Source organism: Phasianus colchicus, chromosome 16, assembly GCF_987193195.1.
Source record: "Phasianus colchicus chromosome 16, bPhaCol1.hap1.1, whole genome shotgun sequence".
In the NCBI taxonomy this organism is placed as follows: Eukaryota; Metazoa; Chordata; class Aves; order Galliformes; family Phasianidae; genus Phasianus; species Phasianus colchicus.
The window spans coordinates 6,326,223-6,352,684 of record NC_143451.1 but is presented as its reverse complement, the minus strand read 5'-3'; the positions used below and the strand labels follow the sequence as shown (position 1 = coordinate 6,352,684).

Genomic DNA, 26,462 nt, shown 5'->3' with positions numbered 1-26,462 from the left:
CAGAATTCATTACTGAGATGAGGAGACTGACTGCTTCCAGCACTGCAGACTCACAGGTAGTTGGAGATATTTAAAGTGAAGAAAAATAAACATACTGAGCAAAGTAGATCGGTAGTTTGAAGCAGTAGAGTGTACACAGCTACTGGCCAATACTAGCTTCTAATTTGAAGGGTAGCTCAAGAGATGGTAGAGAAGATCAGGAGAAGTGATAGAAATCCTTGGAGGTAGGAAAATTTCACGTATTCAAGAGCTTTAGAGAAGACATTGGTGAAACTAATACAGACATACAACCACAGCCTGGGTCTGTTCCCAAGCTGGATGCTGCAGGGCATCTTGGATGTCTCTGTACCTGCTTCCATGACTTCCAAAGAGAGAATAGCAGCTGAGACACAGCTTCAGTTCAAATCTGCTCCATCTGTTGATCATCAATCCAAAGCCTACAGTTCCAACTGACTATGTGTTATTGTAGCAACTGGACAGATCAATATGATGGGAAAGGCATTACAACAAAGGTGTGATGACAGAAGGACTGGCATGACAGAAAGGTGCTGTAAGGAAAAGGAAGAAGATTGCTCACCTATATCAGAAGATTCCAGGTTCACAGGGAAAAGCTTCACCAAGGAGGGATCTCCAGAAAGAGATCTTCCCCTAGGGGCAATCAGCCCTTAAATAAGATCTAAGAGAGGTGCAGCCAGGCTCCACTCCTTCCAGTCACACAGCTGAATTGCCTTCACCTGTGCTCCCAGGGCTGACCAGCTCCTTTCCCCAGGTGCTCAATGAGTGGTTCAGGCCGTGGCTCAACAGTTCCCATACAATTACATTACAAATAATTCATAATCTTTTTCTAAATCATGAGCCATGGCAGGCTGAAGACCTAGCAGGACACGCTCTGTCCATGCCCTCCTGGTCAGCAAAACCAGAATCTGCCCAGAAGCCCTCCCTGAGGTGACCACAGCAAGGCATGCAGTGCCTGCCCACCTCCCTAGACCCAGGACACAGACTGCTTTCTGTAGCTGCGAAGTACATATTTATTCCTACTTCCAGTCAAGGTTGACTGAAGTTGTTAAGGAAAACTGGCCCATGAAATCCCAAAGACACTGACTGTCCAAATCTTGATTGGCATCTTGGGTTCTCAAGTAATCTTGGCCTCCAAATGACCTTCTTTTGCACTGCTCTACAAATGAAAACCAATGATCTCAACTTATTAAAACTGAAAAACTCACTGAAGACATAGGAGCCTACCTCAGAAATCTAATTTCCTTTTCTTTGCTTCAGTTTGCAAACTTCTCAGAGTGAACCAGCTTGTAGTTTGCCAAGATTTATTAGTAAAAAATGCATGTTTCTTGGAAGCCAACTCGTCATTTTCATATTAACAGCCTGTACTGCCCCGGCTCAGGGCCAGAAAGGTCAGACTGAATGCTCTGGCTTTGTGCTGGAGAATCAAACCCTCCCTAGAATTAGTACAACCATGCTCAGGAGAGTGTCCCCTTTGCCTTAGCACCCCAGTCTGCTGGTGTGTGCAGCTTTATGGCTCAGCAGATGCAAGCTCCACAGAGCTCGAATGCTCTGACTGAAGATTTTCTGTATTTCAGAACAGTGGTCTCTGCTGACATCTTGTGACAACACTGAGCAGTTGACTGAATTCGGAAATAAAGAATTAATTTCCATACATAACACTCCTTGTATAGTTTGTAGAGCAGAGGGGACCATGCTCACCGGGCCATAGCTCCTGTACCACACAGCCCACAGAATTTCACCTAGAAACTGCTGCTCCCAAGTCAGCAGCTCGCTGCCTTAGGATGCACATCCCAGCTGATGGTCATCTGAAGTTAAAATGTCAGTCAGTGATAGGAAATGCGCTGTTAACATTCCTGGTTAAAAAAAATAAAATAAAATCTCTAAACATATTAATGGCTTTTACTCCTAGATGAAAGATGCTACAGCTGTTCCCCAGATACATTTTGTTTAGATGCAGCAGTATTGGTTTTAGACATTAGCTGTCATGCAGGGTCAACTTTATAGACTTTTATGTTGGATGAATGCTATTTTTGGCTAGTTCCTCCATGAACAGCAGTTGGTTAACAGTCTACAGATAAGTGGAATCAGGTATTCAAGGGAAGGGAAGTGAAATGCAATGTCATGCCCTACTGTAACTAAAGCAGCACTGGCAGATTGAAATTTCTGGTGATTTGTGGCCTAGTTTCTCAAGCTATCATCTAAGAAAAAACATGCATGTGGTCTTAAAGGAACCTTTCAGGTTCCATTGCCACTGAGCACAAGACACTGAAATTACTACATGTAAAACTCATAAAAGAATTATCATCAGTTAATGAGATCCTGTTCATCTGCCAAGTTGTCACAACTGCGTGTATTTATACTCTCAAGTCATCTCTTAACACTCCTGAGAATCAAAATGCATTCCTTCAGCACACCACCTCTGCAGCCTTGTCCTATACCTACAGTGGTTTATATTAATGGATTTAATCCAGAGTTAATAACCAGCGAAGAGTTAAGAAATGGAGTCATAGTTCTTTTGGGAGTCTGCCTATACTGCTCACTGCAAAGCAAGCTGGAAGACTCCGTGCATGGGTTTGGAGGGATAACAAGCAGTTCTCTGAAGAGCTTTTGGCTCGTTGTTTTACAGCTTTCATTTTTGCCAAGGATAAGGCAAATACTTGTCATGGAAGGCTGGGACACTCCCGCTGTATTGCTCCCTAGGTGCTGAAGTGTATTTGTCTACCAATAGCTGAACAGCATTTACTGTTGGCTTATGCTTCTGGACAACACATCTGGCTGCTGGAGCAGCTAGCATATTTCTCCATCCAACCTGGCCTCCTCAAATATTCATAAGTTAATGTTGTCTGTAATGCCTGCAGCATACAGAGAGACTGAATTGAATTGCACTGTGGAGGAGTCTCTTCCACAGCCTTTCAGAGCTGGCTGCATCAGCACCGTGAAAACCCTTTGGCATCATAAACCTTTTATTGCCACAGCTCCCACTTGACTAGTATTATACAGTGAAGCATTTAATTATGCAAGAAACACATAAAAAATAATTTTATAACTGTCAGGCAAAAATCCATAGAAGCAACAAACTTTGGAGGACTTGTAATAACAACTACCTGCCTTTCCATTTAGGAATCACAGCACATTACAGGCATGGCAACAGCTGTAGCCAACTGACTTCAATGCTCTAACTCCTTCCTGCCCATGGCAAACACCCCATACAACATGACCTTGATTTGGTCCAGGGTACTTCTGAGAAAATGGTACATTTCTGCATAAGAAGGAACTGAGAGGTCCAGGCCTATCTCAGTCAGCAAAGAAACAAAAATTAGTTTAATACAATGTGCAGCATAAATATTTTCCTTCTCAAAACTCAGGAATAGTGCAATATTTCATGAGAACAAAAGAAGAAAGAAGTAGTTGTCTCTCAGTCAACAGAAGTCAAAATGTTCACAAGCCTTTCTTTTAGATACAGACTTCACCTACAGAATCACCTCATGCTCAACTACTCACTATTTAGACTGCTACTGGAATTTATGCAAAAATCCAAGAGATGGGACTTATAATTGGGAGCTCCATTTTGCTGAACTAACTGCAATTTTAAAAAGAGAAGCTCTACTAGCATCATTCAGCCCCCGATCAGGTGTGCATGTCAGTCTGGAGGCACCCAGCAACAAGAGGGAGCTGGACTGTCTGCCACTGACCTGCAGGCATTGGTGACATAACCAATAGAAGGACCACCACCACCACCAACCTTACTGTATATGACACTGTTCCGTGTGATTTCTGTGGCTTGCTACAGATGAACCCAATAGTTATTAACTGGTGCTAATAACCCAGCTGAATAGTAACAGCTTTTTTGAACGGGCTGACCAACAAAAACAGGCACTGCACAATGTCTTCACTGTCTTACTACAGGGAACACTTGTTTGTAACATGAGTGTGTAAAGATGCTACTGCTTCTTAGAAGTGGGATTTGTTATTGCCCTCAGCAGTGGTTAGCCAGGAGGCTGCTAAATCAACAGTGTGAGAAAAGAAGCCTATTTCCAGGACACATAACCATCAGAAAAATGAAGCACCTGCTCCAAAGCCCCTCCAGAGCACCAATCTGCCCTTCAGAGTCTACCTTGGGCTCACTTGTCTGCTCTTCTCTTTGCCAGAAGTCCTTTTCTCCTTTCTGGCAGCAACAGCCGTGTAGCAGATCCCAGGCAAAGCTCTGTCACCATAACAACTGGGTAGCTGTCCTATAATTCAAACTGCCCTCTCCAACTTCAAGGGCCTCTTCCTACACAGCCTAGAGCTCATCAATCCTTCCCTGAGCAATATTTCATTGGTGCAGCAACTCCCACAGCCACTCTTTCTAAAGCTGCTTCTCTGCCATTTTATTTCCAAAAAGCCTGAAGAACCACGCACTCGCCCATTGGGAAGAGAGCTGAATTTGGCACAGGTGAGCCTCAGGTTTCCAGAGACCAGCTAATCTTCTGACTATCCCCACTGCCTTGGGTTTGCCTGTACAAATGGTTGGCCAAAGGAGTTCAGAAAATAATCCAACAGAGAGTGAGCCACTCACACAAAATCCCTTTGTAACCCCTAATCCCTTTGGAATGTAGAGAACACGAACAGAAAGGAAACTCTGGAGGCTTTTAGAAAGCAGCACGTACCTCCAAAATGGCAACTGCATCCCCCAAAATCTTGCTCAGCCGCAAATTAATTCCATGACCTCTGGCTGCCTGAGAGCCCGTCTGTACTGCAGCTTATCTAATGGCAGTGCTCCCACCTGACTGTATCAAGCTGAACAAACGATTTTACTAAACCTCTCCAAGAACTCATTTAGAGATCAAATAATTTTCATCAGATTTTCTTTCTTTATATGCAGAGATTTCAGCCTGCATTGTCAGCTGCAACCTGTACAAGTAGTGCAAGTCAATACAAATATTTTATACTAACTTGGAAATTAGGTTAAGATGTGATTACCCTCTAAGTAGCACTGTTACATGAGAAATGAAGATACAGTACAAATTCATGCTTGAAAAGAGTTTTGTGATGCACATAATCCTAACTTGGAATGTCACCAAATTCATTTCTGGACTGTCGTCACGTTCTGGCCACCCATCTAACTGGTCACAGAAATGTCATTTTACCAGGATAGCTCCTACATTGCTGTGCTTTGCCTGAGCAGCCACTGCACGTCACTGTTGTTCCATACAGAAGACTGAAATGACTTGCTGAAGTGAGCAGGACTCAGAGAATCTTTGCATTTTCAATCAGGGGAAGAAAATGTTCTATAAACCAAGGGATGGAGCTGAGTGAAGTCAGGATGATTTTCTTTCCCCAGGACTGAAAGGAGGCCACAGCTGTTGCTGCTTTGTGTTTTCATCTGCAAAAGGACTTTCTCCGTCTCCTTAGAGGTGTAAGAAGAGAACAGCCATTAGTCAGGGACACAAAGATCCTGCTCTCCACAAGCCCCATGAATTGTGACAGACCATGGAACCTCCTGGTACTTAGGAGATACTCAGATGTCACTATAAGAGCAATATGGTATGTACCCACTTAGATTTGGGGTGTTTCTTTCATTTAAGTCAAGGAGAAGTTTTGGAGAGTCATGTAGCAATTGTAGAAATAAGGAGCTTGAGAACTTGGCATGAGTTTTAAGTCTAAAAAGGCAGCTGCAAGCAGAGGTCTGAATGATGTCCTAGAAGCCTGATGTTCCCGTGGCAGCTTTGTGAACGCTTCTGTCAAGTCACAAACACAGACCAGCACTAAGCTTCCATTCCTAGCCATTAAAATAAAGAAATATTCCCAGTTCCTCACATGACTTTTTTTCAAGTTTTCTGCAATTGCTATGTTGTCTGGCTGTGATGGGAAATCTCAACTCCCTTTTCAGTAAAGCTTCATACAAAACCATTTGGAAGAGAAATGAAGCTGCCAACAAGGACAATTCCTGCAGAATGCAGAAAGGAAAAGGATAAAACTGAAAATAAAACAAAACATGAGAGACTTTGAGGGGAATTAACATTAGAAGAGACGCATAAACTTAACAGAAAATGTAAGTAGGGCTCTTGGGGGGATCCTCTGTAGCACAGAACACAGTAAAATCAACACTTCCCTCTTTGTGGGCTTTCACACCATGCCATGTTTGTAGCCCACCAGGAATGGCTGTACTTGCCAGAATCTACTGCTGCAGCCCAACTTGGTTGCCACTGGCACATATATTCATGTAAAAACAGTGGCAATGGCCATGTCTGGGATCAGGAAGAGGCTACACTTCAGCTATAGGTGACATCATTGCACACTGGACCTGAATGCTGCTGGGGGTCCTCTGTCACAAAAAGGAAGAAACTTCCAACAGCAAATTATCCTGCGGCCTCCAGCCATGATCTTAATCCTTTGAGAGACCTAAAATCAGGCCAGAATTCTTCATGCAGCACAAGAACAAGGAGGTTTTGTTTCTGAGGTTGCTAAACCAATGTTTATTTCATAAGCCCAGATCCACAAACATGAGAGGAGAAGAGATCATACTGCCAGAGGGAAGGAAACCCTTTCCTGAAGCAAATGACTGGGCTGTAACACTGCATCCTACTGAGACAGGGATGATTTATAAAAGAGAAAACATACACAGCTTGGTGATCAAAACAGTTGCCTCAAGATTGCTGAGCTGAGTGAAGAAGTGAAGGGACACAAAAGTGAATGAAAGTCCAGAACTGAAGGCAGAGGTCTGAAAATATCTGTCTTTCTTCAGACTTTGTGAGAAAATGACATTACCTTTGCCTGCAACTTCTGTTCTCCAGTTTGTGTGTTACTCCAGTGCTGCTAGGGGATGTGTCACTTCCGAAGTCTGCGTCTCTTCCTCGTGGCAGCATGCATCGGTCAAGATGATCCCTGCTGCTGTACTGCCCGAAGTACACCGACCCACAGCTGTTTCCACTCCAGCAAACAGCAGATGAAAACACCTATCCGAATTGCCGGGCCAGATTCTCCTCCCAGGCAGAAGCCTTGGCAGGGACAGTGTGGTGCTGGGCTGTCACAGCTGCTGCAAAATGTCCTGGTGCTGCCGGCCCCCAGGCCTGCCTGCCTGCCTGAGGGTTCCCTCCTGAGGCCGAGGCAGAGCGGTGCCTGCTTTGCTTGCTCGCCAGCTCACAGGGTTACCATCCAAACAGAAATATCTGACTTTTACCAGACAAGTACTTTGCTTTTTTAGCTGGGAAGCTCTGAGCAGATTCACGTTGCTTGTGTGACTTTCCTGCTGTAGAATGACTGGAGCCAGAGAAGCCCAGCCTGGACACCATAAATTGTCTGATTAATTGTGAGATTTGCTTTTGTGTTGTTTACTAAATGAGCCCAAATGGAAACGTGAGGATCTGTTTGCAGATCCAGCTATCTAAAGCCCTTCAGCATACATGCTTGTAGGTCCAGACTCGTATTATTTAGAGCTTTTGCTTGTTGTTTTAGGTTTAATGTGTTTGCTCTCTTGATGGCTCTGTCAATATATATTCTGCGCTGAAAAAGTTAAATGTCAATATATAAAAAAATGATGGGGCCAAAAATACCCATCCAGGGTTTGGAGATGGAAGGCAAATTGCAGGTTTGTCAATAGTGTGTTTGGGAGCATTTTAAGTAGTGAATCACTTGGTGTTAGCTATTGTAAATATTGGTTTAAAGGCGCTATAAAATAAATGGCATGTAGTTAAACTTTCCTCCAGATCCCGATCTGTTTATGCTACCTCTCTTAGTGCCAGATCCAAAGACCACTGAAGGTAAGAGGAGTCTTTACCAAGTGCTTAACAAGCATGGTGTAATTTCACAACATGCACATAATCTCATGGTAGGGGCACAGTACCATTTCTCACGGTCTCTGTGAAATTAGGTGTACAACACTCCAGAACACACCTTTCATTTTTGTGTAGTTATTGACAGCTGAGAAAAATGGCACAGAGTGATTGCATTCAAAGAAGAACACCACTGAACATCACTTGATACCCTAACTGCACAGCTTTTTGTGATAATGGGATCCAGCCCCCATTATAAATCACAGTGTGGGACATGGTGATGGGGGTCTGAATCCTGTGCAGACCTGGCCTGAATATGATTTTGAGTAGCAGTCGGGTGAGGTTTGCTGCTTCTGCAGTCCTTCACTGAATGCTGGATTCAATCAGAGAAAAACAGTTGAGCTGTGATGCCAAAACAGTGAACCAGAAAACTGATGAATGTAACTTGTGCCCAGTTTAGCTCCGCTCTGAGATCTGAAGGAATTGTTTACCACACTGTTCTTAGTATCCTCAAAATCTTTTCTTATTTTGTCTTCCCAATGGCACCTAAGTGTCCCAACATCCGTATATTAAATCCTAATTTAGAAGCAAAGAATTATTAGTGAGGGCTAGGCATAAAAAAAGGCTTAACATAACCAGCACAGCCAGATTTTTAATGTATTGGATAAACATGAAAAAGTCTGTCCAGCACTGTCCTAGCATTGGTCAACACTTTTTATTTTTTCTTGATGCAGTTACTCAAATAGAAGAAAAGGTTTTAGGTATGGCCAGTGCCTTAAGGCCTAGCTAAAAGCATTCTTAAAGCATAAATGGGAATGTAGGTTTTACAGAGGTAAATTAAGAGTTTTGCTGTTGTTGACCTTAGTGGAACTGGACAGGTTGATTGGAAAACCAAATGAAAATCCAGGCCTCAGTCATACAAACAAGTTCCTCACTCAACCCAAGCCTTAAGACACTGGAATCTTTGCCTGGATTATTAGTATGCTTCCTCCACATTGAGAAAGAAATTGATGAGGAAGAAAATCCAACAGAAGAGTTACTCAAGCTCATTTGCGTTTGGTGTAGCTGTCTATTGTAGTCCATCTATTGCAGTTACCCTGTCTCCCTGTTTTCCCCCATCTTTTTCCCAACGAACGAAGTGAAAACAATTCTGCTGTGGGCAAGTCTGGAACCTGTCTGGTTCTTCACCTGTGGTTCCTATCACGAAGAAAACTGTGATTAAGGGTGACAAAGCCCTCAGGAGACTGGGAGGTGAGATGGCAGCTGGAGAAGAAAATGACAGGCCTCTAGAATTATCTGCTCCCACAGAACAGGTGTCAGCAATTGCAGAGAAGGCAATGCCTGAAAGTTTCAGTGCTCCAGGCGGCGCAGAGAGGGGAAGATGTGTTTGCAAAAGGGCATGTTCACTCAGTTATAGAGTGCATGTGTTGTGCTAAATGTCCTTAAATCCCTCTGGTAATGCAGCCGTCTGTAACAATAAATAGCAAATAACTGTTGTCTCCTCCGGGACTACAGCTATCATGCTTCCAAACAGGAGTCATCTTGCTCCCTGTTGAGGTGTCAGAGACCACATATTTGCTGTAAGTTCTAGGGAAAAATACTTAAATGTACACAACTTAGCCTGGAATCTCAGATTGTTTCTGTTCATAATCAATAATAACACTTATAATCCCAAACACCTGATTCCTCCCAATTATTCTAAGTTTAAAAACATCTGATAGGTAAGAAACATTTGTGTGATGGTACTGAAAGATGTTACCACTTATTTATCTTTTCATTCCCCTTTCTGCCTTCTTATTTCCACGGTATTTAGAAATCTCCCCCCAAGTAGAGATACAATTTATAATCCTTCAGTGCGCAAGTTTTGTGGCGGTAAGAATACAAGCACACAGGCAGACGAGCTGAGAAGTGAAAAATCAGACACTTTATGTACGTACATAATCTTTTAAGGGTGAACAGTGGCTCACCTACTTTGTTTTGAAATACTCGTGCCTATCTCTGGAAATGAGAACATCTAATAATAGTAAAGGGTTTTATAAGCCAAGCTGAGACACTCAGCACCTTGAAAGTATTCTACAAACAGGAGCATAACTGTTCCTTATGACTCACCTGTAAGGTAGCTATCATTAGGTCTCATGTTCAGATGGAGAAAATGGCATCCAGAGAAATTAAGAAACTCAAATAAGCAATGCACATTAATTGACCAGTGGGGATTAAAACAGAACAACGACCTGTTAATAATAGGTGTTATTTTGGCTCGCTGCCTGAAATGATCTGAACACAAACACCTGCAAAAAACCCAAGGCCACACTTCACTGCAGGATACACAGAACACCCTACAGAAAAGCACAAGTAGTACACAGGCTGTAAAGAATGAGGAGGTTTCCTGAGCTGGTCACAGATCTTAAATCATTATCAAAATAAAATAGAAGAATCAGGAACTCTCCAGAAGCTCACACCGTCCCATGTCATCAGTCCCATGTAACCCATTCCCTGTTATCTGACAGCTTCTTCCACGAGTGAACTGTGCCTCTACCTCAGACTTGGGAACAGAACTCAGAAACACGGGTGCCCTCTACCTGCTGTATTCTCCAAACAGATGTTTAAACCCTTCAAGGGCTGCAAAACTGGAGTGGTAATGTACCGATTGCCATGGTTTTGAAGCAGACTTTTAGAAAAGCAAAACCTGTTAGATTTGTTGCCAGTAAGGAATGTATTACTGATCATGGAGCAGTGGTACACCATCAGGGGTGCTCAAGAAGCTTGTTACATGCAGAGCTAAAAGCTGAATTCTGCAGTGAGTTTGGTGAAGGACAAAACTCTGTCTATCTTCTCACTTTCTTTCACAAAAATTACACACTACTGTTAGAAAGCAGCTAGTCTGTACGATGCATGGTGCCCAACTTACTTTTCCTTTCTTCACTCAGAAGTCCCAGTGCAAGTTAACCAGCATGTATTAAACACTGCCTTATGAAGAGCCCTTTGCAGGCTCGCAGCTCACAGCTACTTTGCAGAGCTATTGCAGCATTTCAGGGAGAACTTCTGACACTGGCATCTTCTGTCTTGTCTCTGTAAATATATATTTACTTTTTCATCTTTATATGTCATGTTCAGCTGCACACAGAATCAATACTCCCTTCAACTGCTTCCACGCCTGCATCGTTTTTTTGTCAGGAAATACAGTGTTTCTTATGCCTGCTGCCCCTAGATCTGCTGTCCCCTTGTTCTCTCTCCAGACTTTTGCTTTCTCTTACCATAGTCCCTGTTCTAGCTGGTATTAGATGGCTCCTGTCAGCTTTGTTTTCATGCACTGCATGCCGTGTAGTAAGAGGACCGCATGTTTCTCAGAGCGAGCTGTCTTGCTATTAAGAATGGTTTGCTCCAAGGTCACCACGAGCACATGGATCCGCTTCTGCTTCTTTCAGGCTCTTTCCTTCTGAATTTTGTTCTCCTTTCTCAAGTTTCTTCCCAGGTCCCCACATGTAGGCCCATTGAAAAGGCTTCTGAGCAGGACTATGCTTTCTTGTCGGATTCAGGGAGCAGCAGGAGGCAGAGGGAATACAGACTACATCCAGACTCTTTTTTTTGTGACCACATAGGCTGTCAAATCAGTCTGATTCTTCTCAGGCTTCTGAAAACTTCTCATTTACAAGGGGCGGACTGAGAGGCTTAGCAGGGGTATTAGCACAGTCAGTGCCATTACAGAACATGACATCTGTCTTTCCCTCCCATGTCCTCCTTGCCTTCCCGCTGATCACTCCGAAGCTCCACAGAATCACTGTCTATTTTCAGCTTTTTCCAGTATTTTAGCACATATCTTCCACCTCCTTCCCTGTTCCCACACCAGTCTCTTTTCTTCACACTTTCTGTGGCATCTTCCTCCACTCCCCTTCTCTGTTACATCTCAGCGTTTATCTAACTGTTCTTATTTTTTTTCCTTTTACCACCTCAATGCTTTCTATGCTTTGCTTTTGGTCTTCTTCACATCTATTATTGCTTATCAGGTTTTGAACTACGTAGGCCTTGAACATCTGATGAAATTATATCCCCATTATGATTAAACTTGGGTAAAAACTGAATATTGTAATGTCTGAACATATATTGCTTGACTATGGTGTCAGAGAGATCAGCTTCATCTTAAAGTACTTTGGTCCTACAGTCTGTAAGGAGAGGAATCACATTCAGAGGTCCATCAGCTATATATGTGCATACACACTCCGAACTAAAACACATGCAGAGGACATAACTGAGTGAACCGTTAAACCAACGAATGCAAGACAGTTTCCAAAATGACTACAGTACTCTGAATTGTCCATAAAGAAGCTGCTCACATCTGTCTGCCGGCTGGAAGCTGCGCTCCCACTGCATGGGCCTTTGTAAGCAAGAGCTCCATTTGTGCAGGAGGAGAGACAAAGCACGGCGATTTCCTTCTAGTTCTGCTTTGCTTTTTAGCATTATTCCATTTTTAAACAGGCAAATTTGAAACATTCTTTACGTTATAACCCATTTTAAAATCTGAACAGACTTGATTTTCCAGTTAGCTGCAATTACTGCAAAAGGCAATGCAGTCTGCCTCAGAAAACCACCCTCCAGTGGAGGTCTGTCGCTCTTCACAGGCACAAAAAGAAGCTCTCAAACTCCAAAATCAGTGAAACAGATGCAAACATCAGTATTATAAAATGTCTCATTAGAATGGACAAGAACTGTTTCTGTCCTTTAAAACCCAAGGACAGCCACCCACTTTCCTTCCATTGTGTGTTGCAGTTATGTTATTCTAGACTGTAGGGTACTTCTGTTGGACGTTTGCAGTATCTGTGTATTTAAGAGACTGAGTAAGGCACTTTTAGGTTAACAGCAACTGAGTTCTTTGCTCATTTGCTTCTCATATAGTTCTCAAAATCCCAAATTCTTTTTTTTTTGATCCATCACATGTAAGACCCAAACCAAATAAAAGCATCCAGTCTAATTTTGTAAGGCCCCCAAAGCACTGGGGACCAACACCACTGGGATGAGATCTGTCCAGAAAGCAATTCATTACATATCGATGTAAAGAAAACCCACTGCTCCTTATTTTCTTTGGCCAGATACTGGCACCTCAAACCAGAGGCAGGGACATAACAGGTGGAGATTCTCCTATGTTTTGCCTCTCAGAGCTTTTCCAAATATTCCATGTTGATTCTCCCTTGTGCACAAGCAGTTATACAGTTGACTTGCCTAATGTCTATATTAATTTTGGTACATTTTTAATTAGCAGATAGCTAATTAACGTAGTATAAGGTTATCTTGTTAAATGTTAATTGGATATGTAAGCATTCTTTACAAGTTAATATTCGGAGGAAAAATATGTAATATGCATTTGTTGCCTGTGTCATTCTGAATTAATTACATGACAGCCAGATTTATCCCTTCCCAACTTGAGAACCCTCAATAAGTACTCTTTTAAGAATCAATTGATACTTAATTAATATGTACTGGCTGTCCTATTTAATTTAAATGAGTTCTTTCAACAAGTTACAGTGCTGCAGAGAGGCGCAGTGCTCCCCCAGTGACACGGAGCACTTTCTGCTGAGGGCACACGAGGGTGCTGTGAGAAAAGGCTGGGTGTAGCCAGCCCACATTTCATGGCTGGGCTCACAGCCTCCTCCTTTCTTCTTATCAAAAACAAAAACTACCCACACAGAAATCTTTATGAAAGTTGCATGTACTGCGCTGTATCTCATTCCGTGGGGCTTCGCATTGCTCACGGCTCTGTGATAGCTCCCTACCTGGATGGTGTTTATTACATTAGATGATGAGGTCGGTAACCTTCTCCCCCGATCAGGTAGGGAGAGAGGTCCGCATTCCTTCACTCCCCTTTTATGTTATCTTCACAACGTCTACTGATGAGATACGTGCAGATTTAGCTCATTGTTTCGGCGCATTGATATTCCTAGCTACGGGAGAACAGCATGATTGAGTCCCTGAGGGGCTGAATTCTGGGATGGATGCATGGCAACGATGTTCACATGTAATTTATTATGTGTATGAAATCCTTAACATCAGCAAAATGGTCGCAGAGTTTGCCTTCCCTTTCATCACGCAATAAGGCTGTTAATGAGTAAGAAACGTCTCTGCATGCCGCAGTTTAAAGCATTCTATGACCAGACACTGGCAATGGGGATCTGAACAGCCTCTCTGCCTGCACAGCCACTGATCCGCTCCTCAGCCTCTTTGCTGCACATTACTGTGGGTTTAATTTCTGGAGGATTGTATCTGCAGCAATCCCCGAGCGCTTTGTAAATAACAATTAAGCGATATAAGTACTGCAGGCAGGTTTCCCAAAAGACGGAGGTGAAGTTTCTCGCCCAAAGCCACAGCATGATATAACAGCAGCTCCTGAGAGCTCTGCTTCACAGCTTTTCCCTCTGCACACAGCCGACACTCGCCTTCCCAGGTAGCTGCACTAACTGACCTCTTTCTGGACAGGTGATCAGTCATGACAGGAAAAATAAAAACCTTTGAATTTGGACTGGACCCCATAAGTGAGGGCCTGGTCTGACTCTGTGAGGTCAGTGCAAAAGATCCCTTTACCCTTGTGTGGTATCAGAATGACAAATGATGAGGATTAAGGGCTGGATTTCCCTAAGTGCGCAGACCCTGGGCCTGCTGGAGCTCCGGGGGGAGCTGGGAGAGCCCGGTCCTTCTAACCCACATCTGAAGGCTTGCCCAAGGTCACATAGGCACTCGCAGTGCTATGGCAGTAGTAAATTTGTCCAATTGTCTTGTCTCCCAGCTTGCTTGCGTTACTAAATTTTCCTCTAAGGAGGTTTGCCCCATTTGTTGTAGCTGAGAAAGCTGTTCTTCCAGCTTGAAGCAGCTGAGAAAATCTGAATACATTGTATTGTAATCACTAAATACCAGCTTTCTCCTGGATATAAGCAGAACACCTATTTTTAGTTAAAAAGCTGCCGTTAGGTTACACAATATCTTTTATGGGTAAAGTAATGCAGCAAGCTGGCACAAACCAAATGGTACTTGACTGTTTGCAAATTGAACATCAATGCAAACAGCAGGTGGTCACTCATCTCCAGTCTGTCACGCCGATCGTCATAATAATAGCTGTAATAACAATACTAAATAAATAACATTTGGCAATCTATGTGGTTTTTCCATGGAGGTTTTCAATACCGAAGATTCACTTTTACAATTCATGCTCAGACAATTATTACCTGCAGCTTTATTTTTATTATCACTTTCTCCATTTTCCTATTGTTGAAAGTTAGGATTAGCATCCCTGTAGTCGAGACCTTTAGGTCAGATACACACCAGGAGCTCCAGGGTGCCTCTCTATTGTACATGACTACTGCTCCAGGTTTTATCTGGAAGGAATTTTTTTAGTTCTGTAAGTATTGAAAGTATGAACACATGGCCCACATCTAGGAATCATAAATAAAAATTTCTGAAATGGGCAAGTATGACAGCAATGTTCTTATGGCACTTCTCCCAGCTTCACCAACTATTAACTTTTCCACTTAACTTCCTTATGTCCATCACTCTGGGAAGGGGGACGAACTGAACATTCATTTACTTTGGGGCATCTTATGACACTATCTCTGTAAAGATATTTGTGAAGAATTTGGTTTGTTACACAGAAGCCAGGAATGTTAAGCTGGAAACCAGAAGTTAGCTGAAAGAATCTCTTAGAATCATTAATGCTGGAAAAGACCCCAAAGATGATCAAGTCCAAATATCAGAGAGAAACAAGAACTTGTATTGAATAATCCTTCTTGCTGTACATGCCTGGGGCTGCATGCCACGGCCAGAGTGACCTGATGGGTCCCATGAGAAGATGTGGCCAAGACCGTGGTGTTTGGTGTGAAACACCAGTGCCAAATACATGAGATGCAGGGAGTAAATGTTTTCATCCTTACTGTGGGGAGAGTTTGCCTCTACCGCCATTTATTCTAACGGGACACTGGGAGTGTATCAGTTACAGACCAGCAGACATCGGTCCCTATGTGACAGTTCCCATGTGCTTGTCAGCCTCCCATCCTTGCTGATGCTGATGCGTCGCCAAGCAGCTTGGCTAAGTGATGACCTGAGACATCTCCAAGCAACTGATTGTGACCTCATAGCCCACACTGCTTTACTGTGGGTGCAGCGGCCCTGCCCAGCAGTTCGTGCCTAGACTCCGACCGAGCGTGAGTGCGAGGACTGGAGTGTGAACAGCACGAGCTTTGGTGCTGAAACGTGCTCTGGGTGCTGCTCGCGCAGCTCTCAGTGTCTGTCTCAGAGCCATTTGTTCTTTACCCCGACCCTGCTGGGAGGTAGCAGGTAGACGGGATATCCCGGAGAGGCGCGTGCAGCAGCATAGGTAGGTGGCACAGGGACTGATGGCTGGGGGGCCATCTTGAGGGACCCTTCCCAGGCTGGTGTTTGACTCATGTCTCTTGGCCTCTTCCAGAGTGACACCTGCTGCTGTAGCGTTACTGCTGGGGAGTGCATTGCCATCTGCTACTCCCTCTAGCCCGCCGACACTGGTGGAACCATGGCGGCAGAATTAGACACCTGCTGCCCCATATGCCTGCAGAACTGGGACAGCGTGGCGTACACCATGCCATGCTGCCATCGGTTCTGCTTTCCCTGCATTGAGCGGTGGAGCAGGATCAGGCTACAGTGCCCAGTTTGCAAACGAGGTCTGCAGTCCATCATCCACACCGTGCAAGCAGACGACGACTTTAAGGAGCTGGTCTTTAGACCAGGTGCAGGGCCGCGCGCTGCCGCACGGAACCCCACAGACGACCAGGAAGTCTGGCCACTGCCTGCAGTACTCAGGCGTCCTGTGGGCGGCCTCTCCCCTGACAACTGGGCTACCGTCTTCAGGGAGAACCCAGCCCTGCTGCAGCCCCTGCGGTCCTGGCTGCGACGAAAGCTGCACCGCATCCTGGGCAACGACGCGCTCCATGCAAATATACTGGCAGAGAGCGTCATCTGGGCCCTGCTCCACATTGGCTTGGAAGAGGAGGCCCTAGCAGAAACTCTGGATTCTGACCTGGAGGGCCGCACGGTGACCTTCGTACAGCAGTTCATCGCTTTCACCGTGCGGAGGTGTGGCAGAGAGGCCTACCGCCTGCTGGGCCTCAACGCCCCTCCTGCTGCTAGGGCACAGGAGGCCAACCCTGCAGCACAGCCCAGAGCTGCCCCAGGAGAGGAGGCTGCTGTCCCTGGCCCAGCGCCCTCCACCAGCTCTGCAAGCTCCATCAGGGGCGAAATGCCGGGCGGGACAGTGGAAGAGCTCAATCAGAGTCCCAGCTCCTCACATTCCAACCGTGAGACTGTCACTACGGAGCAGGCAGTGCCTCACGAGGCACCAGAAGAGCCTGTGGCAGGGCCCTCCGGCACCAGCCCACCTGAGGGGACCCGGCGAGCCCCAAAGAGGAAGGCCAACTCCCAGGACTCAGAATCGCCTAAGAAGAGGCCGCCCAGCCGGCAGGAATAGAACAGTGGCAGAGCTGCTGGGACCGGGGTCGGAGATCAGAAATGCTGAAAACATGCAGACCTTCCTATCGTTGACTCAGCTTTTGTTATTTTTATATTATTATTACAAATAAAAAAAAAATACAAATACAAAATGGTTTGGGTTGGAAAGGATCTTTACTATATCTAGTTCTATCTCGAGTTCTCCCTCCAGACCAGGTTGCTCACAGCCCCATCCAGCCCGGCCTTGAGTGCTTCCAGGGAGGAGGCAACATTCACAGCCTTGCTGGGCAACCTGTTCCAGTGTCTCACCACCCTCACAGTTATGATATTTTGTTATTGCTTTTAAATTACGATTACATACAGTTAGGCTGTTCTTTGTCCTCCTTAAAGAGCTCTAGAGACAATGAGGACTGCTTGTCAGCACAGAGACGGCCCAGCCTGCCATGCTGAAAACTGTTTTCATCCTTACTGTGGGGAGAGTTTGCCTCTACCGCCATTTATTCTAACGGGACACTGGGAGTGTATCAGTTACAGACCAGCAGACATCGGTCCCTATGTGACAGTTCCCATGTGCTTGTCAGCCTCCCATCCTTGCTGATGCTGATGCGTCGCCAAGCAGCTTGGCTAAGTGATGACCTGAGACATCTCCAAGCAACTGATTGTGACCTCATAGCCCACACTGCTTTACTGTGGGTGCAGCGGCCCTGCCCAGCAGTTCGTGCCTAGACTCCGACCGAGCGTGAGTGTGAGGACTGGAGTGTGAACAGCACGAGCTTTGGTGCTGAAACGTGCTCTGGGTGCTGCTCGCGCAGCTCTCAGTGTCTGTCTCAGAGCCATTTGTTCTTTACCCCGACCCTGCTGGGAGGTAGCAGGTAGACGGGATATCCCGGAGAGGCGCGTGCAGCAGCATAGGTAGGTGGCACAGGGACTGATGGCTGGGGGGCCATCTTGAGGGACCCTTCCCAGGCTGGTGTTTGACTCATGTCTCTTGGCCTCTTCCAGAGTGACACCTGCTGCTGTAGCGTTACTGCTGGGGAGTGCATTGCCATCTGCTACTCCCTCTAGCCCGCCGACACTGGTGGAACCATGGCGGCAGAATTAGACACCTGCTGCCCCATATGCCTGCAGAACTGGGACAGCGTGGCGTACACCATGCCATGCTGCCATCGGTTCTGCTTTCCCTGCATTGAGCGGTGGAGCAGGATCAGGCTACAGTGCCCAGTTTGCAAACGAGGTCTGCAGTCCATCATCCACACCGTGCAAGCAGACGACGACTTTAAGGAGCTGGTCTTTAGACCAGGTGCAGGGCCGCGCGCTGCCGCACGGAACCCCACAGACGACCAGGAAGTCTGGCCACTGCCTGCAGTACTCAGGCGTCCTGTGGGCGGCCTCTCCCCTGACAACTGGGCTACCGTCTTCAGGGAGAACCCAGCCCTGCTGCAGCCCCTGCGGTCCTGGCTGCGACGAAAGCTGCACCGCATCCTGGGCAACGACGCGCTCCATGCAAATATACTGGCAGAGAGCGTCATCTGGGCCCTGCTCCACATTGGCTTGGAAGAGGAGGCCCTAGCAGAAACTCTGGATTCTGACCTGGAGGGCCGCACGGTGACCTTCGTACAGCAGTTCATCGCTTTCACCGTGCGGAGGTGTGGCAGAGAGGCCTACCGCCTGCTGGGCCTCAACGCCCCTCCTGCTGCTAGGGCACAGGAGGCCAACCCTGCAGCACAGCCCAGAGCTGCCCCAGGAGAGGAGGCTGCTGTCCCTGGCCCAGCGCCCTCCACCAGCTCTGCAAGCTCCATCAGGGGCGAAATGCCGGGCGGGACAGCGGAAGAGCTCAATCAGAGTCCCAGCTCCTCACATTCCAACCGTGAGACTGTCACTACGGAGCAGGCAGTGCCTCACGAGGCACCAGAAGAGCCTGTGGCAGGGCCCTCCGGCACCAGCCCACCTGAGGGGACCCGGCGAGCCCCAAAGAGGAAGGCCAACTCCCAGGACTCAGAATCGCCTAAGAAGAGGCCGCCCAGCCGGCAGGAATAGAACAGTGGCAGAGCTGCTGGGACCGGGGTCGGAGATCAGAAATGCTGAAAACATGCAGACCTTCCTATCGTTGACTCAGCTTTTGTTATTTTTATATTATTATTACAAATAAAAAAAAAATACAAATACAAAATGGTTTGGGTTGGAAAGGATCTTTACTATATCTAGTTCTATCTCGAGTTCTCCCTCCAGACCAGGTTGCTCACAGCCCCATCCAGCCCGGCCTTGAGTGCTTCCAGGGAGGAGGCAACATTCACAGCCTTGCTGGGCAACCTGTTCCAGTGTCTCACCACCCTCACAGTTATGATATTTTGTTATTGCTTTTAAATTACGATTACATACAGTTAGGCTGTTCTTTGTCCTCCTTAAAGAGCTCTAGAGACAATGAGGACTGCTTGTCAGCACAGAGACGGCCCAGCCTGCCATGCTGAAAACTGTTTTCATCCTTACTGTGGGGAGAGTTTGCCTCTACCGCCATTTATTCTAACGGGACACTGGGAGTGTATCAGTTACAGACCAGCAGACATCGGTCCCTATGTGACAGTTCCCATGTGCTTGTCAGCCTCCCATCCTTGCTGATGCTGATGCGTCGCCAAGCAGCTTGGCTAAGTGATGACCTGAGACATCTCCAAGCAACTGATTGTGACCTCATAGCCCACACTGCTTTACTGTGGGTGCAGCGGCCCTGCCCAGCAGTTCGTGCCTAGACTCCGACCGAGCGTGAGTGCGAGGACTGGAGTGTGAACAGCACGAGCTTTGGTGCTGAAACGTGCTCTGGGTGCTGCTCGCGCAGCTCTCAGTGTCTGTCTCAGAGCCATTTGTTCTTTACCCCGACCCTGCTGGGAGGTAGCAGGTAGACGGGATATCCCGGAGAGGCGCGTGCAGCAGCATAGGTAGGTGGCACAGGGACTGATGGCTGGGGGGCCATCTTGAGGGACCCTTCCCAGGCTGGTGTTTGACTCATGTCTCTTGGCCTCTTCCAGAGTGACACCTGCTGCTGTAGCGTTACTGCTGGGGAGTGCATTGCCATCTGCTACTCCCTCTAGCCCGCCGACACTGGTGGAACCATGGCGGCAGAATTAGACACCTGCTGCCCCATATGCCTGCAGAACTGGGACAGCGTGGCGTACACCATGCCATGCTGCCATCGGTTCTGCTTTCCCTGCATTGAGCGGTGGAGCAGGATCAGGCTACAGTGCCCAGTTTGCAAACGAGGTCTGCAGTCCATCATCCACACCGTGCAAGCAGACGACGACTTTAAGGAGCTGGTCTTTAGACCAGGTGCAGGGCCGCGCGCTGCCGCACGGAACCCCACAGACGACCAGGAAGTCTGGCCACTGCCTGCAGTACTCAGGCGTCCTGTGGGCGGCCTCTCCCCTGACAACTGGGCTACCGTCTTCAGGGAGAACCCAGCCCTGCTGCAGCCCCTGCGGTCCTGGCTGCGACGAAAGCTGCACCGCATCCTGGGCAACGACGCGCTCCATGCAAATATACTGGCAGAGAGCGTCATCTGGGCCCTGCTCCACATTGGCTTGGAAGAGGAGGCCCTAGCAGAAACTCTGGATTCTGACCTGGAGGGCCGCACGGTGACCTTCGTACAGCAGTTCATCGCTTTCACCGTGCGGAGGTGTGGCAGAGAGGCCTACCGCCTGCTGGGCCTCAACGCCCCTCCTGCTGCTAGGGCACAGGAGGCCAACCCTGCAGCACAGCCCAGAGCTGCCCCAGGAGAGGAGGCTGCTGTCCCTGGCCCAGCGCCCTCCACCAGCTCTGCAAGCTCCATCAGGGGCGAAATGCCGGGCGGGACAGCGGAAGAGCTCAATCAGAGTCCCAGCTCCTCACATTCCAACCGTGAGACTGTCACTACGGAGCAGGCAGTGCCTCACGAGGCACCAGAAGAGCCTGTGGCAGGGCCCTCCGGCACCAGCCCACCTGAGGGGACCCGGCGAGCCCCAAAGAGGAAGGCCAACTCCCAGGACTCAGAATCGCCTAAGAAGAGGCCGCCCAGCCGGCAGGAATAGAACAGTGGCAGAGCTGCTGGGACCGGGGTCGGAGATCAGAAATGCTGAAAACATGCAGACCTTCCTATCGTTGACTCAGCTTTTGTTATTTTTATATTATTATTACAAATAAAAAAAAAATACAAATACAAAATGGTTTGGGTTGGAAAGGATCTTTACTATATCTAGTTCTATCTCGAGTTCTCCCTCCAGACCAGGTTGCTCACAGCCCCATCCAGCCCGGCCTTGAGTGCTTCCAGGGAGGAGGCAACATTCACAGCCTTGCTGGGCAACCTGTTCCAGTGTCTCACCACCCTCACAGTTATGATATTTTGTTATTGCTTTTAAATTACGATTACATACAGTTAGGCTGTTCTTTGTCCTCCTTAAAGAGCTCTAGAGACAATGAGGACTGCTTGTCAGCACAGAGACGGCCCAGCCTGCCATGCTGAAAACTGTTTTCATTGTCCTTACTGTTAGATATTTAAAATGTCTGTTGTTAGTTTTACTGTGTGGAGTGTTTGCCTCTACCGCCATTTATTCTAACAGGACACTGGGAGTGTATCAGTTACGGACCAGCAGACATCGGTCCCTATGTGACAGTTCCCATGTGCTTGTCAACCTCCCATTCTTGCTGATGCTGATGTGCGTTAACAGCCCAGTACAGGACGATCCAGCACTGTAATAGCATTAGCTGCTTGGTTAAGTCCACCCGTGTGGTGAGGATGACACTCGTGCAGAATGAAAAGTCTGAGATAAATGGCAGCTCAGATTTAAAAGGAATGAAAGCAAGCTGGTAAAGGGAAATTCCAGAAGAACCTTCTGCGTCTGAAGGAAAAGGGTGAAAGCAAATATTAAGGAAATGAAACCAGCAGAGGCTTTATCTCAACTAAATTTAGTTTTATGTATACAGCAGTATTTATATTGTGCATAAAAGGCTTCCCAGGGGTGCTACAAGGCTTACCCTAGAGTAATGCAACACCTAATTATCGCTATTAGAAAACAATGAAAGACGATGTTAATGTCGAACATATAAAGCAGTTACAAAGTTTAATTTTTAATCATTTTCAGTGCATTCCCATGAAATTTCAGATCCCCAGAAGCAAACAGCATACAAATGCATCCTTACAAGTGTAACACAGCAGTGTACTTCTGTTCGAAGCAGGCTAGCCCTTCATCTGAATATTCTTGTTGCTTCTAACTATGAATTCATGCCAAACATTTTTGGCTGAACAAAAGAGAAATCACTACATTGAAAAATATCCCAATGTTGTTTGAACTGTTTGAAACTGGATTTCCCTAACTCATGGAAAATTAAGAGCAATACAAAAGAGGCTAGTTTGAGATTTTCAGTCTGAGGCCCTGAAGTAAGAGCAACCAGAGATGGAGTTCCAGAGAGCATGGATGGGAGACAGCCATGTGTGACACAGGAATTGGCTTTGTACACACCTGGTTGGCATACTGAACACTTGCATCAATGAGAAGTTGACATTATGAAGCAAGGAAAGCATGAAAAAGATTTACTGACCACTGCAGAAAGTAGATGCCACGTTATTTCAGATTACCAGCAGGCCAGACTGAAAAAGCAGCAGATATTGTGTAACATACAGGGAGATTGCCAAAACCGCTCTCAAACTGTAATTCCCAGAACTGACAACCCTGAAGATCATACAAATACTTAAAGTGAAGCATTAAAAAGGGCCTTGTCGGCTGAGTGGCATGTCTGTTAAACCTTCTAAAGCAACACAATCAACTACTGTCAAAAAATTCAGATTCATATTTGTGTCAACATTTGTGCTCTCCAGTGTCAGCTAAGATATCCTCTTCTATGCTTGTCTCCTGAAATGATTAGGAGACCTGGGGAGAGTGAAAGCTATTTTTGTTAGCAGCAGGTTCTGATACTGTAAAATGAATCCACTCTGCATCCCTCTGAAATCTGGTGACAGGTGGGATTTTAATCAAACATGGCTGGCGTCTCCTGGAGAAGGGAAAAAAGCAGGGACTCCTCCACTGAAGGCTGCATTTTTCAAAAGTGCTTCAATCTCTGAGGAAGAGATGGATCCAAAGCGCCCACACAAACCCCTCACTTGAGCCGAGCACTTTGCTCCAGGCGATGGGTAGGAGTTGTGTGGCTAACCCAGCCTTGCTGTGCACCATCACTTCCGTGCTTGCCTCTAGCAGAGGATGATGTGGAGCTGGGCGAGTGCACCGGCTGGGCTGCAGTATGCAAAGCTGAGGGAGCACACTGGGAGGCCGACCTGCAGTCCTACGTTCTCATGACCACAGCCTGCACAGCACATGGCCTGGGGATGCTCCCAGGACAAGCAGGGCAGGGCTGTGCTTGGCACACAGCTCCCGGCCGAGTGATGGGGACACGGCCCTGCCCCACACATGTGGGATGACACAGGCGCTTTGCAAATGGAACTAAAAGCCCTTCCTGCCCTTAACGGACATCAGAACAAAGTAAGTTTCTTAAGCAACATACTCGCATTTTGTGAAACTTCAAAGAAAGCTCAAACTCTCTATTTCTTCATGAATAACCCAGTTTGAGTATTACAATATTAATAAATGCATTAGAACTATTTTTAAGTAAGCAAAGATTGAATGATAGTCATCCAAATTAATGAAGGGTATGAACTCAAAATTGATTATGTAAACCACACTAAATCCCCGCACAGATTTAATGATTTAAATTCAAATTTAATTTAGATTTAACTCAAACACTAACTTGAATTAAAGCCACTTTAACACTGTACGAGGGTGCCCAGAATGGACTTCCGTATAGGTTAACCAACGTGCTTTGTGCAAAGACTTTCCTGAGCAGTGCTGTTTTTCCTTAATGCCATTAAGCCAGCGGCAGTTGATGGAGCGCTCTGGGTGCTGAGAGGCAGCCTGTGATGGGAGCAGAGGATGACTCACCCAGACATATAAGCGGCCCCTACCTGTAAGCCCAGCAGAAGATCTACTGATGTCTTCAGGCTAATTAAATCCCTTAGGGCTTTGAGTTGCACCTCTCAGATGAAGAGGAATTCCTCCCTGTGCTGGACCCCAGGCCAGAGTGTGTGGGCACACCCTGAGGGATGCTGTACCCCTGCAGGGCCTGTGTTGGAGCAGGGAAGTGTGGGGTGTGTGTGTTGGCACAGAGGGGCTGTTATGGACTGACCATGGCTCCTGCCCACTGCTGCTCAGGGTGAGAAGCGGGGGCAGAAATGGAGTGAGGTTGAGCCGCGTGAGAAGGGTGGTTGCAGGGAAAGCATTTCAGTTTTTATCTTTGTTTCTCACCATACAACTATGTTTTTAATTGGCAATAAATTAATCTTCCTCAGATGGGTCTGTTTTTGCCTGTGAAGGTATTTGGTAAGCTATTTCCCTATATTTATCTTCCATAAGCTTTTTCATCTTATTTTCTCCCCCTGTCCTGTTGAGGAGGGGACAGGAGGTAGACTGGGCCTGGTAGCTGCTACGGTCAGCCTACTGCTGGGCTGTGGCTTGGCACAAGTTTGCAGGACTGCTGTGAAAAGGAGGTGTGGCTGGAGGATGTACGAAGGTACACATGCACACATATCTGTCTTGCAGCAAAGACAGTGGGCAGTGCTCTGTCAGGCATCAGAACACCTTCCCCAGTAGCCGGCCGTAGGGGAGGGTGCATCCAGCTCTTCGTCCTGCCCTCCTGCCAGGGCCCTCAGCCAGCCTCACTGCTCCAGCACTGTGAGACAGGCAGCCCAACTAAGCCTCATCAAAATGGGAATGGGGAGATGGAAGGGATCCATGCAAGTCACAAGCTGACTTCTCCGGTGAGCTGTGGGTTATGACAGCTGCCATTCGGACACGGAGAGGATGAGGACTGAAGATTCTGGGGCAAAGTGGAGGCTGGCGAGGTGCCTCTGTGAGCTGCCTACCAGCAGGCTGAGTTTCTCTTTAAGAAAGCACACACTGTACTCTGGGTTAATGGTACGTGTTAAACAAGAACATCTGCTTATGAAGAGATAGATATGCTGAAACATTTACTGATGTTTTGCTTCCTCCCCTTGTGTCACCTGAAATCTATCATCTCACTATGGTATCCCAGTGCAGTCCTGCTTGCACATCTAGGGAAGCAGGGCAGTGGTGCACAGCTTTTAGAAAATGATTAGTGATCTGTCAGGGTAATGTCTAAACACGGGCACTGACTCAGATGTGTTACCTATAAATCTGTTCATCAGCAGCTGAGGAACATATGTGCCTCTTCTTCCTTAAACATAAAAACATTAATTACATTATATTGTACCACAGTAATGGGCAATGTGGTGACAGAAGCTTGCCAAAACTTTAATTTTAACCATAAATCTGGAGGGTCTGAAATGGTGATTCAAGCTGCTTTAGAAGATGAAGATACAGCTTAAGTCGGTGTGTGGGAGGTGATGGGGGTGGGGAGAAAGGCACAGAGAATTAGCACAGACTGACTGAAACACTGGAGGCTAGGATGGTAAAATTGCAAACTTCCTTGGGCAAAAGATAGGAAAGAATAAATTATGGTTCAGTAACAGCTACTCTTCTGGCCTTCTCCATTTGTCCTGGAGTAAAAAGGTTCTTCTCTCCTACTATTTGGTCTTGTTTTCCTGCTGCTTGGTTTTGCCATCCCTCTTTTTCTCCTCCCCAGTGCAATCATCTGGTCACAGGGGAAATATTGTGGACAAGCAGCTCTCAGTGTCCTTCCCCTGGACAAATCTTTATTATGAGCAGAGCTAACAAGGAGAAAAAAAGCTGAGGCACAGCGTAGAGCTTGCTCTCTCCTTTGTACCTAGGCAAGGGCAATGAGGAGTAGCCAGGTTATTTATCAACAGAAACAGAGGGAATATGGAAATACATGTGTATCACTGAACACAAAAAGCACCACAAATAGATCCTCTTGCTTCACAAAGCGTTGTGCCACTGATTGTTCAAAATGTTCACCACATGAAGTGGTCCAAACTGATCTGGGATAGACAAAGCAGAAGGCAGCAGCTGCCAGTGCCCTGTGACACTGCTTTTCCCATCTGTGCTCCTTCCAGAACCAACCCAGTCCTGCCTGCTGCTGAGAATGAGCTGCTGCCCCTGAAACCACTGTGAAAAGGACTTGATAGAGATATTTGCTGCGACTCCACCAGTCTGCCCCACTGTGCCACAAGAAAAAGGGCAACCACAATTATCATACAGAAATTACGCAGATTCTATCTGA

At 46.6% G+C, this 26,462-nt stretch overlaps 3 protein-coding genes and 1 long non-coding RNA gene across 5 annotated transcripts in view; 3 read left to right on the top strand and 1 right to left on the bottom strand.

Moving 5' to 3' along the window:
* Nucleotides 1-26,462, bottom strand: part of LOC149915740 (uncharacterized) — a 367,280-nt gene that overhangs the window by 2,930 nt on the left and 337,888 nt on the right. The window lies entirely within an intron of this gene.
* LOC149915743 (E3 ubiquitin-protein ligase Topors-like) lies at nucleotides 16,040-17,345 on the top strand. Its single transcript, XM_090151584.1, has 2 exons — nucleotides 16,040-16,125; nucleotides 16,216-17,345. Exon 2 carries the CDS (start codon nucleotides 16,300-16,302, stop codon nucleotides 17,248-17,250), a length of 951 nt encoding a protein of 316 aa, XP_090007710.1. The 5' UTR covers nucleotides 16,040-16,125; nucleotides 16,216-16,299; the 3' UTR covers nucleotides 17,251-17,345.
* On the top strand, nucleotides 18,314-19,754 carry LOC149915742 (E3 ubiquitin-protein ligase Topors-like). The gene has a single exon (XM_090151586.1). The coding sequence runs from the start codon at nucleotides 18,318-18,320 to the stop codon at nucleotides 19,266-19,268; it is 951 nt and encodes a 316-aa protein (XP_090007712.1). The 5' UTR covers nucleotides 18,314-18,317; the 3' UTR covers nucleotides 19,269-19,754.
* LOC149915741 (E3 ubiquitin-protein ligase Topors-like) lies at nucleotides 20,076-21,825 on the top strand. Its single transcript, XM_090151585.1, has 2 exons — nucleotides 20,076-20,161; nucleotides 20,252-21,825. Exon 2 carries the CDS (start codon nucleotides 20,336-20,338, stop codon nucleotides 21,284-21,286), a length of 951 nt encoding a protein of 316 aa, XP_090007711.1. The 5' UTR covers nucleotides 20,076-20,161; nucleotides 20,252-20,335; the 3' UTR covers nucleotides 21,287-21,825.